The following is a 15,906-nucleotide window of genomic DNA, read 5'->3' as shown; positions in this document are numbered from 1 at the left end:
CTGACGGACTTGAACTCGTCCACGTGGGCCTTGGGTACCTGGGCGATCTCCAGCAGCCTCAGTTTGCCATCGTACTGGATCAGCGTGCCACCCTGGGGGCAGAGAGAGAGAAAGAGAGATTGACTGGATGAATTTATCACACACAATTTGATAATGTACCCCGTAAGTAATTTGCTGCACAACAGTTATAGTTTTTTATACAAGAGATGTGTATAAAAAGGGGCTAATGGTTGGGGACTTCCCACAGTAGTGAACCTCGCATTGCCATATGCAAGTACTCACACCCAATAACCTAGCCTATGTATTCTTGCACTAAAACCACCATAGACACTTAACAATACAGGGTACAGGGTTCTCAAGTTTTGAGCTCAGCTTGGAGTGAGATTTTCTTTGGGGGGGGGGGGGACGACTCATTCCCTAAAATGTTTGGCTTGTGTGCTAAATCGTGTGCATATTCAATGAGTGTAGAATTTAAAGGGACACCAGGCAACGTTTTCGTGTTAATTAAATCATCTTCGTAAGTCGGTATATGGTTAAATGACTCATGGCGAATAAAGGCTCTCTCGCCCGCCCCTACTGCCTGTAGGAAGAATATCCCACTTGCAAGTTCGGTGCATCCTACCCACCGACCGAAGCAGGATCAGTTTGGAGCACAGAGGCAGGCTAACGAAACGCTAGAGATTGTTGCAAACGTGTGTATAATGGCAGAGCCGGCGAAGAAGCAGCGAAAACCCTTGACGGAAGACGCAAAGAAAAGGAAAAGAATTTCAGACCGAGCGAGGGGGAGTTTCGTAGAGAAAAAGCATCAGGCTTGCCTGGTGTCCCTTTAATAAAGTAAGTGCACTATTTACTCAGATAAGTGCACCATGTACTAAAATAAGTGCGTAAAACTTGCACATATAGCAAAAGGTGTGTACACATGTACGGATTATCAGAAAAGGGCCCCCCTGGCCACTTCAAAAGGTTGGTAACTCAGCTTAGTTAGGGTGGTCTGGGGGCATGCTCCCCCAGAAGACATTTTTAAAAAATAACCCCTTAAATATAGACTTCTGGTGAGTTTTTTGGAAAGAAGCATTAACACTTTGAGACCTTGAATTTGTCATTGTATCTACAATATACATCCATCCATCCATTTCAGGACAGTCTGGGATTTTTACCCATCTTGCATAGCTATGTCTCTTATGTCAGCCTTTATATCAAAAGGAAACCATTTGTGTTTTTATGTCACCAGGAAGCATGTCAGTAGAAATAACTTTTCATATTTAGGTGGGATAGATTGGAATCTTGAAATATAATAATCTTGATGGTGGGATATTCTATGGCTCACCAATTTACGAGATATATGTACTGAGTGAGACAAATATTTTATTTATTAGGCTAATTGCTTTATTCACTTGAGTAGCCTATTGTCACTGAACCATTGGACCAAGAATGTGCATGCCAAGACGAACTTTTTATTTTCTTTAAGTTCATTATTTTGGGTTGCTATTACATTATGATGGTTGGCAGCTCATTGTCTGCAGCAGTCCTGTATCTTTAGAAAAAAATGTATGTGTAGCATACTCGCTCAAATTGACACTCATTGATAATAAGCTAATTTTCATTCATTGTTGACATGGTCCATGGAGGCTCAGACGGGTGTCGTGTCTGATTGAACATGCCGCTAAAAAGCACAAACGAGTGCGAAAGTTGCAGCCGTGACAACAGGGAAAGTGCAGGCAGTCGCGAGAGTGATTGGTCGTATAAAATGAACGTTGCTGATGTCTGGGTTACACAAAGCTACAACAACACAATTATGTTTTCTTAATGACCTTTAGTTTAGTTTAGTTTATGAATAAAACACACTGTTAAAGTGCCATAGGCTGGTTTACTAAATGACAGACAGTTGAATTTCTGAATAAAAATAATTTTGGTGCAGTTTTGAAATCTTAAACGTGTAACCCCACATAAGCGCACAAGCATAACGTGGTTGCAGGGAGGGGATGTCCTATTTTGGAATTTTACCCGGATACAACGAACACTATTTTTTGATTGGATGTCGGTGGCTATTTTTTTTTTTTTTGGGTGGTGAGTGGTGCGCTAGTTCTGCCTGCAAGAAATCCTTTGGTATCCTTGCGCCTCTAATCATTATGCAGATACCTTGACATCCCTAGTAATATTTCTGCGTGAGAAATGCAAGGTGTGGCGTGTGAACTTGTTGAATTGCGTGTGTCTCACGCCCATTGTGTGAGACTTGAGAACCATGCAATAACATAAGTCATTTCTCACAACAAGCATTATGGAATGCTAGTCCAACTGGATTCCTCAGCTATATTTATATGTCCCATCTAGGTATGCCAGCTTAAGTAATATTACCACGCTGCATTTGCTAGCCTACGATTTCAGGTGTGACATTACAAGCAATGGTCTTGTACTGGCCAAACTTCCTTGCTGCTACCAGTTCCGCACGCTTTAACTTCATCCAACTCACTCAATCACTCAATCATTCATTGCTCACTCAATCACTCAAACAAGGAAAGTAAGGCACTACCACGGCCCACAATTCTCACCAGCGTATCCTCCTTTTCTCAACAGTAAACAAATTCACCCATTGCTGCTTGCCCAGCTTCCTCGTCTTGCTTGCAAACAAAAGTGCTTCCCATCTTCTTTACCCCAAGCTTTCCAACCCCAAGTGTTAAAAATTATGATCTGAAGTCCTTTTACAGTATTTTAGTAATAACACACAGGTAATACATTATTTGTACATCATGCATAGTAAGCGGATGCAGAATGCAGGTAGCCCGGGTGCCACATTCAAAGGCAATTTTCTGACCACTCCATCCAGTCCACCATACAAACACCCTGCATTGACAGGTGTGCCTGTTTACAGCGATTCATGTCCTTTACGCCGACTGCGTTGTGTACCTTGACGTCGGCCCGAGTCTTGTCAGTGACCTCCATGACGAATTCGCAGCGCTTGCCGTTGGGCGGGTTCATCAAGTGGTTTAGGATAGACAGGTCCACGGTGGCGCCCAGATTGTCAATGTTGGATACGAAGATGTACTCCTTGCCCTCTGCAATGAGCTGGTCCAGCAGGCCCGAGTTGTAGAAGCTGGCGTAGATGTCTCCATGGCCCGGTGGGTACCAGACGTCTGCGTTCTCGCCCGTCATGGCCAGATCCTTCGCTACGGGCAGAAGGGACTCTTTGTTGATCCGTGGATACCTGAGAGAGGGGGGCAAAGAGATAGAGAGTTACAGTAACAGATATGCAACAACCCAAGTTCATTTGAGAAGAAGTATAGAAAAAGTACATGTATTAATCAATATAAATCTAATGATCTAGGCAACACTTAATAAGTCATTAACTTGATGTACAACATAAAAGGATATGCTTAGACTATCAAGACTGCAAATTAATATAATCCTGAGCCAATCAGCTCATTCAAAGATTCATCTAAAGTGTAACTTTAATTATAAATACCGTCTGGGAATGATTGTGCATAAATAAATAAAAGACATATGATTGCTCGGATAGAACCCAGAGTCATAAACAGCCCCACCATGGAACTAAGTGTAATAGTCATTAACAAGGATGGATGCCATACTGCTGAGTCTTATTTGCAGTAAATGTACAATCCATCATGATACTGCATGGATTATTTAGAGTTCAATTTCCAAGGAACCATAAAAGCAAGCACATTAATGTTTACTATTGCTGCTAGAAAGTCAAAGTGGAAGAAAGATCATTTAGGTGTTTGCAGAACAAATATGAGCTGGGAAAAGGGGATTTGGCCAAATCAATAAATATGTAATGCTTTTGCTCAAACGTGAGGGTGACCTAGTTGTAGCAACCTTGTGTGTGTGAGAGTGTGTGAGAGAGAGAGAGACAGAGAGAGAGAGAGAGAGAGAGGACACATTATAACTGCTTAAATATGTAGTGACAGAAAGGGAGAGAGAAACAGGGAGAGTTATACATATACGTAAAACACAGGCATGAATGTTTGCTGGTGTTCCACAGACCACAAACTTGTCCGCACAAGAACTAACTGTAACAGCACTATAAAGAGGTTATGGTGGCATCAGCAGCAAAGCATACATCCACGTTGCCTGAAGCTGTGTGTTGGCGTTCCACAAGGGACCATGAAAGAGGATCATGTGGAACAGGACACCATATGGAAACGTGCAAGCCCACAGCCCCCTTCCAATTCCCTTAACACTAGTCACTCTTTCCAACTCCCAACAACATGAATCCTACCATCCAGACCCTTAATCCAGAACCTTCATTTAAAGGCTTCCAGCTCAGCTCACCCACGCTCATACCACTAGTGGGTTGTAGCTTTAAGTGATAGTGTCGTACACACTGGTGTTTTTCTAGTCTTCATATCCGAACCGTGTATGGGAGTATCTCTAAGACTGGGCACATGGTGATACTGTTCCCCTCCAGTGAAATATTTAAGTATCCCCATTAATGCAAGAGAAGCTTCATTAATCTTTCATGGCTTGTTAGCACTCAGCTCTCTCTGCCTATTTGATGCTTGCTATACATTACTAGAGAGAGCTCCATACATACGCAACTAGAATATATCTATATCTATCTATAATATAATAGTAATTATAGGCTACTATTTAGGGGGGTTTACTTTATTTGTTCCTATGCTATGCTTCCTTTAAGGCATGCTTTAAAGGAGAAGTTTGGTGTGATATTGACCTAAAGTGTGTTGAAACATGATACCGAGTGGGAACTTTTGTCTCATAGCTCATCTCGGCTTGTCCCCTGCACTCCGAAATCTGGTGCTAGTTAGCCGATGCTACCAACAGGTTTTCAATAGGGGTGCCTCGGGCATGGGGCTAGCCATGCAAATAAATCACTGTTTTACACCATTTACAAGGCTCAAAGTAGCTCCACACTTTATTGGTAGACTTCCAAGGGCCCTGACATTTAAAACGATGTCTTTGAGAACTTTTAAAAAGCACTGGTAGTTTATTTACAAGACGATTTATACAGACAGTACCTTCAGGACTTCCGGTTTGGCACATGGAGGAGTAGGTAGCAAGCCGGGACTGCTCTGTTGAAATTCATCTAAAATTACTCAAAGATCCTATCATAATCCTACAACTGTCAGTGTTTCCAATGAATGAAACAGAGAACATGAATAAGAGCGGAAAAAAAAAGTTTAAGGAGACTGAACAACAAATTAAGGACTCAAAGGGCGCAAACGCTGCTAAGCAGTCTCAACCTGACAGGGAAACTAGCAAGCTAACCTTGTCAGACATTGAACGATTGCTAACATCCACGGAGGAACGCATCGTGAATAAACTGTCTGCGTAACTCTCTGCCAATCGGGCCAGTATCGAGGAACATCACGAGTCTATCCAACACCTAGAGACTTCTGTGACTGATGTACAGGACAGACTAGAAATACTGGAAGCGAAATGTGCCGCGCTGGAAAAGGATAACGAGGTGGATGATCTTGAGAACAGATCTAGACGCAATAATATCCGCATAATTGGGCTTCCTGAAAAAATTGAAGGGAAACAACCCACTACATTTACTCAGTGTTGTAATGTAACGGAGTACAAATACTTCGTTACTGTACTTAAGTAGAAATTTCACGTATCTGTACTTTACTTCGCTATTTAAATTTATGTCAACTTTCACTTTTACTTCACTACCTTTCCTAGATAAAATGTATACTTTTACTCCGTTATATTTCCACTAAGCATCTTCGTTACTCGTTACTAAAAGATAGAATTAGAAGATGTGTGCGACTGCAATAAGGGAGGTTTGGCGAATCACTGCTCCTAGATTGCATTACGCACGCTGCGCGCTCTATTTCAGCGCTTGTTTGTTGCTAAAGGACGAGGACACACAACTGAAACTGCCATGGAAGCACGAGCACCTACTGCAGGACCTCCCATTATCATAGACAACCACCCCGATGATAGTGGTGAACTCGGTGAACAGGGTAGTGGTGAAGAGAACGTCATACACCCGTGGCCGTATTTGCAAGAAATGTTTCTGTACATTGGCAGCTTTCTGTAAGCTGAAAACACACTGGGTAATCAGGAGAATCGGGAGAATTCCCGGTGGGCCGCTTCACTTTTGGGCCGGTCGAGGAAAAAAATATTGACATTTGTCACGTTAGTCTATCTTTTCTTAAAGTAGGACACGTTCCGCATTATGTGCATGACACCAATGCAATGCCTCTGCATGGGTTGTAGCCTACGTGAGGGAGTTCTCCCCTTCCAAAAAGTTTTCTCAGATACGGATAGCCGAGCCGGCCCTACAGTAGACAAGCGTCAGGAAGGATGGAGGGTAGAAAGAGGCCAGGAGAGACTGAGCAGCAGATCAACCAGTCGACCACTGAAAATGATGAGCCCGAAATTAGTGATGAGGAGGCCATGACTACAGGGACAAGTAGAGAGGATAAATTAAAGTTATTTAATGTAAGAAAGAGCAATTACCATACATGATAAACCTATATGCCTTGTTTGCTCAGAAGAGGGTGTAGTAGCCTAAAGGAGTAGGCTAAATCACCAAACAACAATATAACCATGCAAAAAACATGTAGCCTAAACATTAGTTCAATATGCCTCTTTGTGGAAGTGTGGGATAGGCTACATTTCAAAGGCTTTCTTTCTTTCTTTCTTTCTTTCTGTTTTTGTTAACTTGTGGAATAGTGAATTATTATATAACCTTTACACATTTGTTGAACCATGGTACTAATCAAAACTACAGGAAAGTAAGAGCTGAAATGTTGCTTCATTTATCCAATTTCCACTATATGGAGAACGTGGGCCGGTCTTGGGCCTGAAACTCCCGGGCACTAGCCTAGAAATCTAGACGCACCCTAGCGGCAGCAAATTACATTTTAATGTGGGTCTGGCTCGTCAGGCTACCCGGGCACTGAATTCTGGCAACTTTGAAAACCAGCTTCTTTTGAAGATGAACAGACACATTTTCAGTTTCAACGAATGACTGGCATATTAGTAGCTGCTGGACATAGGTGGCCTGTGTGTGTGTGTGTGTGTGTGTGTGTGTGTGTGAGAGAGAGAGTGAGATGGTGACCTGGGGAGTAAGCCCTAGAAATGCTCATACCACATGACCAAAATGTTCTCCCTACCAGCAGGTCATTTTTTTGAAAGAAATAAGTTATTTACTTTTCATTTTTACCTGAAGTTCATGCAAAAGTGAAATTTCTGTTTCTGTTTTTTTCTTTGAAATAAGATATGGGAACCCTGAATATGCTTTATGCTTTACTATAAGAAATCCAAAATAAAGTTCCCAATAACAATTCAAAATAAAACCGCTTGCTTTTTACTTTTTACTTTTACTTCAAATACTTAAGTACATTAAATATCAGAAAATTACTTTTGATACTTAAGTACAGTATACATCAGATACTTTAAGACTTTTACTTAAGTACTATTCTAAAAGGTAACTTTTACTTCTACCAAGTCTTTTTCTAGTACGATACTTGTACTTTCACTCAAGTATTGCTTTTTAGTACTTTATACAACACTGCATTTACTGATACGCTGCTGAGAGAAGTATTTGGAGAGGAAACTTTCCCTACACCAATGATCGCAGACAGGGCCCATCGCACTGTGAATGAGTAGTCTATCCCTTCCTGCAAACGAACTCTCAGGTACATTTTTGGACACATTTCATTTGTAATTTAAGAGGGGAGAAATGAGTGACATTTTTTTTTCTCTTCCTGGCATTATATGGCCCACTGTTGGACTTTGGTTAACCGTTTGGTTTGACTGACATTTCGCTGCATTGGTAGTCCTATGCGCTTTCATTATTTCCTATAGTTTATCATTCTAAGATGTAGCCTAGTTTTTTCTATGCCAAGGAAAGGCATACACTGCTCAAATAATGTAAAGAATGTACATGTTTCGCCTATTACAGTACAATTAGGCAATTTCTAAACCATGATGTTTTTTGTTCTCCTTCTTAGATGTCTTCATTGTGCACTGACATTACTTTTCTTTAATCTTAGACATACATTAACAGAGTATAGAGTTTAAGTGTAAGAATAGGTAGAACACACTTTTGGTGTTTTTTGATAGAAAGAGTTTTTCAGCTTAGCCTCAAATGTTTGTCTTATTCACTTATGTATTTTGTCATCTCTTGTATTTTTCTCTTATTTTACCCCCCCACCCCCCATCTATGGTTCCCACAATTCCAAGTCTTTCTTTAGGTCCTAACAAACATGACTTTTAGAATTCATAAACCTCAACCTATCCAATGTGTCTCACTTAATGCAAAAGGTGTGAATAACCCACTAAAAAGACAGAAGATACTGTCCTATATTTCCCATCTCAGAACAGATATTGCATTCATACAGGAAACCCATTTAAAGAATGACTCCATAAACTATTTAACACTAGTGTTAAATCTAAGTTTAACACTAAGGCCAGGGGGACCGCGATTCTATTTCATAAAGATGTCACATTTCAAGCAGAAAAAAGTGATCAGTGAAGATATGTTATTGTAGTAGGGCAACTATTTTCTCTTCCTATTATTCTTGTGAATTAATATGCTCCGAATTTTGATGACTATAATTTTTTCTCCAAACTATTTTCTGCCATACCAACTCATAACAATTATAACTTGATAATAGGAGGTGATTTTAACTGCGTCCTTAACACTTTACTTGACAGATCCTCACCAAGGCCACAACCTCTCTCTAAATCAGCCAAGGTTATCAGTGATTTCTGTACACAGTTTGGTTTATCTGACATTTCACTACCCCAATAAAAAAGTGTATTCTTTTTTCTCTAGAGTCCATCACACATACACTCGCATAGACTACTTTTTGGTTGATAACAGACTTACTGGGAGCACACATTCTTGCCAATACCACACAATCTCTGTCTCTGACCATGGTGCACTATCTTTTCAGCTTAACTTAGCCAATACTTTCAGGCCCGCATATCACTGGAAGATAAACCCACTTCTGCTCTCTGATGACGAATTTACTGATTTCATTACATCGCAAATCGCTACCAACAGTACTACAGATGTGTCCCACTCAACACTATGGGAGACTTTGAAGGCCTACCTGAGAGGACAAATAATTGAGTTTTCATCCAGAATGAAGAAAATCAGAGAGGCCAGACTGAAAGACATTTCTCAGGCACTGGCCAAAATAGACGAACAACATTCTTCATCCCCATCCTCAGCTCTGTATAAAGAAAGATTGCGTTTGCAAACAAAATATGATATAGTGACCACAGACAAAGCTGCACACCTGATTTTAATATCTATGAATCTGGTGATAAGGCTGGCAAACTTTTAGCGCGACAGGCTGCAGCGTCAAGACTTATCCCTAAGGTCCAGGATCAAACTGGTAAGGTAGTAACAAATCACGCGGAGATCAATCATACCTTTAAACAATACTACTGCGACTTATATCACTCTGAGCACACTATGAATACTCCAAACTTTGAAACATTCTTTGACAAACTCTCATTCCCTTCTGTCCCCCCTGAACTTAATGCATCTCTGGGTGATGAAATCTCAATCATAGAAATTATGCAAGCCATTAAATCGTTAAAAAACAATAAAACTCCAGGGCCGGACGGCTTTATCTCAGAATTTTACAAAAAGTTTGCCCATGACCTAGCTCCATACCTAAAAAACATGCTCAATGAATCTTTGTCCCATGAACATCTCCCCCCCACAATGAGACAAGCCGCAATCACGCTTATTCTTAAAAAAGGCAAGGACCCACTTCAATGCGGTTCATACCGCCCCATTTCTCTACTGAATGTAGACTATAAAATTCTTTCCAAAATACTCTCTGCTAGAATGGAAAAACTACTGCCACACATTTTAGATAGGCACCCTAGTTCCAACTTAAGGCGGCTATTAAATATTGTCCACTCACCTTCAACATCTACACCTGAGACAGTAATCTCACTTGACGCAGAGAAAGTATACGACCGCGTGGAATGGTGTTACCTTTTTTCTGCGCTCAAGCAATTTGGATTTAACGAAGGTTTCATATCCTGGGTGAAACTGCTATATGCGAATCCCCTGGCCGCCGTCATCACCAATGGACTCCAGTCAGAATATTTCCCACTGAGCAGAGGCACCCGTCAGGGCTATCCACTGTCCCCTCTCCTTTTTACTGTAGCCATAGAACCATTAGCTATTGCCCTAAGGCAATCTGAAGGCTTTTCAGGAATAGTACGCAGAGAGCTGACTCACAAGCTTTCTCTGTATGCTGACGATTTACTCTTATATAGATCTGACCCTGTAACTTCTGTCCCTTCCATTGTCCATACATTGGATCAATTTGGTAAAATATCTGGTTACAAAATAAATACTCAGAAAAGCGAGATGTTCCCCCTTAACGAAGCAGCCACTCAAATACCGCACTCTCACTTTCCTTTCAAAGTAGTTAAGAAAGGATTTAAATACCTTGGAGTAGAAATTACCACCTCATTCCCCTTACTGTTTACAAAGAACTTTGGTGTACTCTTTGAAAAATGCAAAAAGGATATGGTGAGATGGTCTACCCTGCCTCTCTCCATAACTGGCCGTATCAATCTTATCAAAATGATTGTATTACCCAAATGTCTTTACCTTTTTCAAAACATCCCCATCCTAATAAGAAAAAAATTCTTTAAAACTCTGGACCAATGCACATCCTCCTTTATTTGGAATGGCAAGTCACATAGGATAAATAGACGGTCACTTGAAAGACCAAAGGGATTAGCTGGCCTAGCCTTACCTAATTTTATCTATTATTAGTGGGCGTGCAACATTCAAAAAATGCTATTCTGGAAAGAAGACTATCACCCGGAGCGCAGTGAGGCCTGGTTACATCTTGAATCTTTAAACTGGTCAATCCATCTTGTCTCTGTGATCTCCGCACCAGCCCCTCCAACACCACTCACTCGTTTCTTTTCCAACCCAGTGGTCCTCAATTCAGTTAAGTTATTCACTTTTTTAGATATCTCCAAGTACGGCACTTTGTGCAGAAGAATATTCCTTCCTTTCCACACCTTCCACCCATCAACACCATTGATAATCTTCTCTCCCTGTCCCCACAGCGAAAAGGTCTGATCTCAGGGCTTTATAGTATCATCAACAATATCTCTCCCCATTCATTGCAAGAAGTTAGATTAAAACTATGGGAAAAGGACCTTGGAGAAGAAATGCGAGATGATCAATGGGACGCAGCTCTAGACTTAGTGCATACCTCTTCCCCCTGTGCCAGACATAGTTTAATTCAACTCAAAATCATCCTAAGAGTGCATTGGACCAAAGCCAAGCTGGCAAAGATATTTCCCAATATGGACCCCTCCTGCAAGCCTTCTGGACAGACATTTTTAATGCATACTCGGTTATGAGTGGCATTAGAATCCCCCCAAACCCAATATGTGCAATTTTTGGTTTCACTGACGAAACGTGCTCACTTAAGAATGACTTTTATGTTGTCATAGCCTTTACATCTCTCCTGGCAAGGCGTCAGATACTCCTACAATGGAAGGAGCAAAGGCCCCCGACATTTAGGAAGTGGATTAATGACACAATGTCTTTTTTAAAACTGGAAAAAATACGCTATACGCTGAAGGGCTCCATACAGCGATTTGAGAGAACTTGGAACACCTTCCTTACATATTATGAGAGTATACAAGACCCAATTCAAGAACAATAGATGACCCCCCCCCTTTTTATTTATTTATTTATTTATTTATTTATTTATTTTCAATGTATGTGTGTGTGTGTGTGCGTGCACATGCGTGTGCGCCTGTTTATGTTCACATTACTTATATTTCTGTAATAGGCTTTCTATAGGCTAGCTGAGGGTGGGTAAATGGGTGGGCTCTTGGGGAGGGTTGTTCACTGAGTGCATTCCATAATTGTAATTGTATTGTTGTTGTACTTTTTTTTTTCTGAAGAAAATCAATAAAAACTGTTAAAAGAGACAGTACCTTCAGGAAGTTTACCGTTCGCCGCCATCTTGAATTTAGTCATGATAAGTCGAGTACGAATGAAGAGGTATGATAAGGGATCAGATTCCAAAAATAATTCCGTGGAAATGCATGGTTTCCAGTTGCTGCTACTGGAAGCAACTGGAATTCATGCATTTCCACGGATTTATTTTACACTCTTTGACAGAGACCTCACACTAGCAGCAATTAAGGTGAATGACAGACAGACACCAACTATGGATACACCACGAGAAATTCTGAGCTGCCAAATGACCACCAGATGCCTAGTGTGGATCCCTTCCAGGTGTCATCAAGCTTCATTGTTTACCGTTGTTTATCTGTTTTCAGTTTCATTTCTCCTGTATTTGTTGGAAAGGTTTCATTAAATCTATTTGCTCAAGTGTTACACATTTGCTCTTACACATTTGTCCATAGTCTGAATTCACTTATCCTCCAGGCACTGGGTACTGTATTAGTAGTATACTTGTTATTGTCTGAGGCAATCTATTAAAGGTTGTATCAGCGATGGCGGGGTAATGTCACTTCTGTTGACGTTCAAACAAAACAGAGAGCTAGCTCGCTACTCCCTCCTCCTCCCTGAACGCGCATCTCATCGGTTATTGATTGGAACACTTTATTTTGCCTTTGAGTGGTTGGCAACACTTGTTAGTAGCAATTGTTTTTGTGTGCAGATCTCAGAGCCTAGGCTGCCTACAGAGACGCATTTTTTTGACGGCCTGCTTATGGGGCGGGCAGCAAGCGGATCGTTAGGAAAGATTAGATGAATGGGATCATTTATGTTTAGGCCTGCAATCGGTGATACAACCTTTAAGGTAGTTGTCTACTCCTAGTTTGAACATAGTTCAGTCCACGCTCACAATCTCTGTGGGTCACTGTGAAATTCCCCATGTTCACTGAAGGAATAAGAGGAGCAACCGGTAGCTCCTGCTGTCCTTTCCTCAATATACTTTTGATTAAATAGATGCTTTGATGTTCACTATATGTTTGACAGCTCACCCAGACTCGCCTCATACTGAGGTAAGGTTGTAACGATAACTAATCAGTTTTATTCCAGTCTCCCAAACACTCTAACTCTGCCTGGGCGGGTGTCAGACTGAAGAAGGACTAACAACAAAGGCGAATGGGTGAGAGGGCCATCTTATTCTCCAACAAGTTGGACAGCTTGGACAGGATGTATTACTTCCCCCAGTACCAGTTAAGACATGTTGGCAGCTCAGGCACAAAGAGCCTGGGAGAGGGGCCTGTCATCTTCAGTGGAAACGTAATAGTGCTCAGTGCTTTGTGGACCTCATGCTGTCTGTCTGTATATGACACTCGCATCCAACCCACACTGGACAGCGATCACTGCATTAACACCACCCTGCAGACCTGGACTGACACCAGTGCACTTTCGTTTGGGTGTCCTTTCGCAGGCAGGGGGGCTGGTGGGATTCAGATGTGCTGACAGGGGCCTGAAACAGAGCACCCATCCAGCCCCCCCCCCCACCCCCCCCCCACGAGTCTCTCACATCTGTCGGACTATATGACAATCGTGTGAGTAGAATTCCACCCACTCCTCATGCTGAGTGAGGACAGGCAGGCAGACAGACAGGCAGACAGACAAACAGGCAGACAGACAGACAGCAGTAGGCTATGAGCTGCCTGCCAGTGTTTCAGAGAAGTTCCTGCTGTAGGTGGCCTGCTACCACACTTGCCAAGTTTGCTTATTACAACACTTTGTAACTTGGTTTTGGAAAAGTGCTATACAAATAAACATTATAAGCAACTTTGGGCTTGCTTTTTTGTAAAGTCGCTTGCAAATATTGTTACACATGGATGGCAGTTTTTTGGGCTTGTTTCTCAGGTGTATTTGCTTATCTGCGCTTGTTCTTGCTCCCCATCTCCCACTTCTCTCCACTGTGCAGCCCACCCATGGGCTTCTCTCCACAACCCATTCCTACTGCCCCTTTTCTTCTCCACAAAAATGAAAACAAAGAAAAATCGTGCAATTGATGTTCCATCAGTGATGTTTTTTTTTTTTTTTTTAGCCCACTAACAATTCAAATGCAGTGGTAAGAGTTCTGTAACTGTAAAATACGCAAATTTAAAAAGCAAGTGTCAAAGCTTGAATTTGTGTGAGTATGTGTGAGAGAGAGGGAGAGAGAGAGAGAGAGAGAGAGTACACGCATCAGGTACTGTACCTGCTCTGGTTGAAGGTGTGTATTTTCACTCGGTGGTGTGTGTACTTCTGCAGGATTTTCTTGGTGTCCTCATCTGTGTTGAAAGAGTTCATCAGCACCAAGGGCACGTTTGTGTCGTAGGTCTTATTCAGATGCTGATAGAGAGACAGAGAGAGGCGGGGGGGGCAAGAAAAGTGAAGGAGTTACATTTGTACTTTTGGATTACTAAAGAAGTGGTCATTCACTGAACATGGGATATAAGAACTGAGGAGAGGAGAAATTCTGGCAAATAGTTTTTCACATACACTAGCCAGTGTTCCAACAAACAAAGATAAAGAGTTAAATCTCGCTAGCTACTTAATCCCAGACTCTTCCACCTCTGCATCTCGTAATCCACAAGGATTATATAGCACACTGTGCTGCTATATGGCTCATTTTAGCCTGAGTTTGTTAGGACATTCAATTTGTTTGCAGCGCATGTTTAATTATAAGTTATTAAGTTATTCAATTATACCGCCATTGCACAACATTGCACAATAATCCAGCGTTGCAACATGCGGCTCTGATGTTCCTACTGGAAGGTGTGGCTGGAATACACAGGCCAGACTGGAGTGGATTGTGTATAGGGTGGAATGTGAAACAGGCGTGGTTTACAGCCAGAGCCATAAAACATAATGAGTATTCAGACGGTCAGGCCAGCCCTCACATCAACGTCATGGCCACTTTGGCGTCATTCTGTCATTGGGTCAGAGTTTGATAGTCTTCAAAGATGCATTAAAACGCATACAGAAAACATACACAGGCACACAGACATAGGCACACACACACACACAGGGGAGGGAGGAATCCATTTCTTCTCGTCAATGGGCCGTATTCAGTGGGGAGGTTATTTGACCACCTTGTGAAGGTGAGCTGCTGCTGGAGTCTGACTGTGAGACACAGAGGACATAGTGTTCCACTCACTCACCAGAGCGGCCCTCTGGACCTCTCCCCAATTACACAACCACACACATACTCGCACACACACACACACACACACACAAGCGTACACCCAAACTAACTCCCTCTCTCTTTCACACACACACACACTTTCTCTATCCTCTGCTGTGTCTAGTCTCGTTTAAATCTCTCACAGCGGTTCTCACCCTCTTGCTGTTTTTGTGTCTTTGTGTCTCACTCTTTGATTGCTCTCTACTTTCAGCTTTTTGTCTGTCTTTTCCCCCCACTCTATCCCCCTTTCTCATTTCCTTCTTTCTCACTCTCTCTCTTTCTTACACACATTCATACTCACTCACACTCTCTCTCACTCACACACACACACACACACACACACACGCTGAACACAGAATGCTCTGTCTGCCTACTCTCCTCTACACTCTTGTCCTCAGACCTGTTTGGCTCTGAATCATGTCTTTCACTCCATCCGCCATGGCGAGCGAGAGGGACGGAGGGAGAGTTGTTTTTGGGCCTGGGTCCAGCCATTTCCAGCTCTGTGGGCCTGTCCTGCCCCTCAGCTCAGCTGAGCGATTAACTGAAAGCATATGTGTGTGTGTGTGTGTGTGTGTGTGTGTGTGTGTGTGTGTGTCCACACTCTTCCACAGGGAGAGAGAGAGAGAGAGAGAGAGAGAGAGAGAGAGAAGGGTGGAGGTCCATGGTGTGAACACACATATGCTTGCAATTTCCAACTCAGCAGAGGGTGAGAAGAGAGAGCGATAGAGAGAGAGAGGGGGAGAGAAAGAGAAAGTCTCTCCTTTAAACACACATCATTTTTTCTGTATTCATCCATTCACTT

General features: G+C 42.1%; 1 protein-coding gene across 2 annotated transcripts in view; it reads right to left on the bottom strand.

The window, feature by feature from the left end:
* ugp2b (UDP-glucose pyrophosphorylase 2b) overlaps window positions 1–15,906 on the bottom strand; it is a 44,134-nt gene that overhangs the window by 6,412 nt on the left and 21,816 nt on the right. For both annotated transcript variants that reach the window (XM_076285960.1, XM_076285959.1), the window contains exons 5-7: window positions 14,136–14,269; window positions 2,905–3,202; window positions 1–92 (exon numbers count right to left, since the gene is read on the bottom strand). The exon at window positions 1–92 is cut by the window's left edge and continues 106 nt beyond it. In XM_076285960.1, the coding sequence (XP_076142075.1) occupies window positions 1–92; window positions 2,905–3,202; window positions 14,136–14,269 (524 nt within the window). The remainder of the gene's footprint in view (window positions 93–2,904; window positions 3,203–14,135; window positions 14,270–15,906) is intronic.

Source organism: Alosa pseudoharengus, unplaced genomic scaffold (genome assembly GCF_046254945.1).
Source record: "Alosa pseudoharengus isolate Yale_2024_CS ecotype anadromous, Long Island Sound unplaced genomic scaffold, YU_APseudo_1.1 YU_APseudo_1.1_scf_15, whole genome shotgun sequence".
Classification (NCBI taxonomy): domain Eukaryota; kingdom Metazoa; phylum Chordata; class Actinopteri; order Clupeiformes; family Clupeidae; genus Alosa; species Alosa pseudoharengus.
Note: the sequence above shows the minus strand (reverse complement) of the source record. Positions and strands in the feature narration are given on the sequence as shown.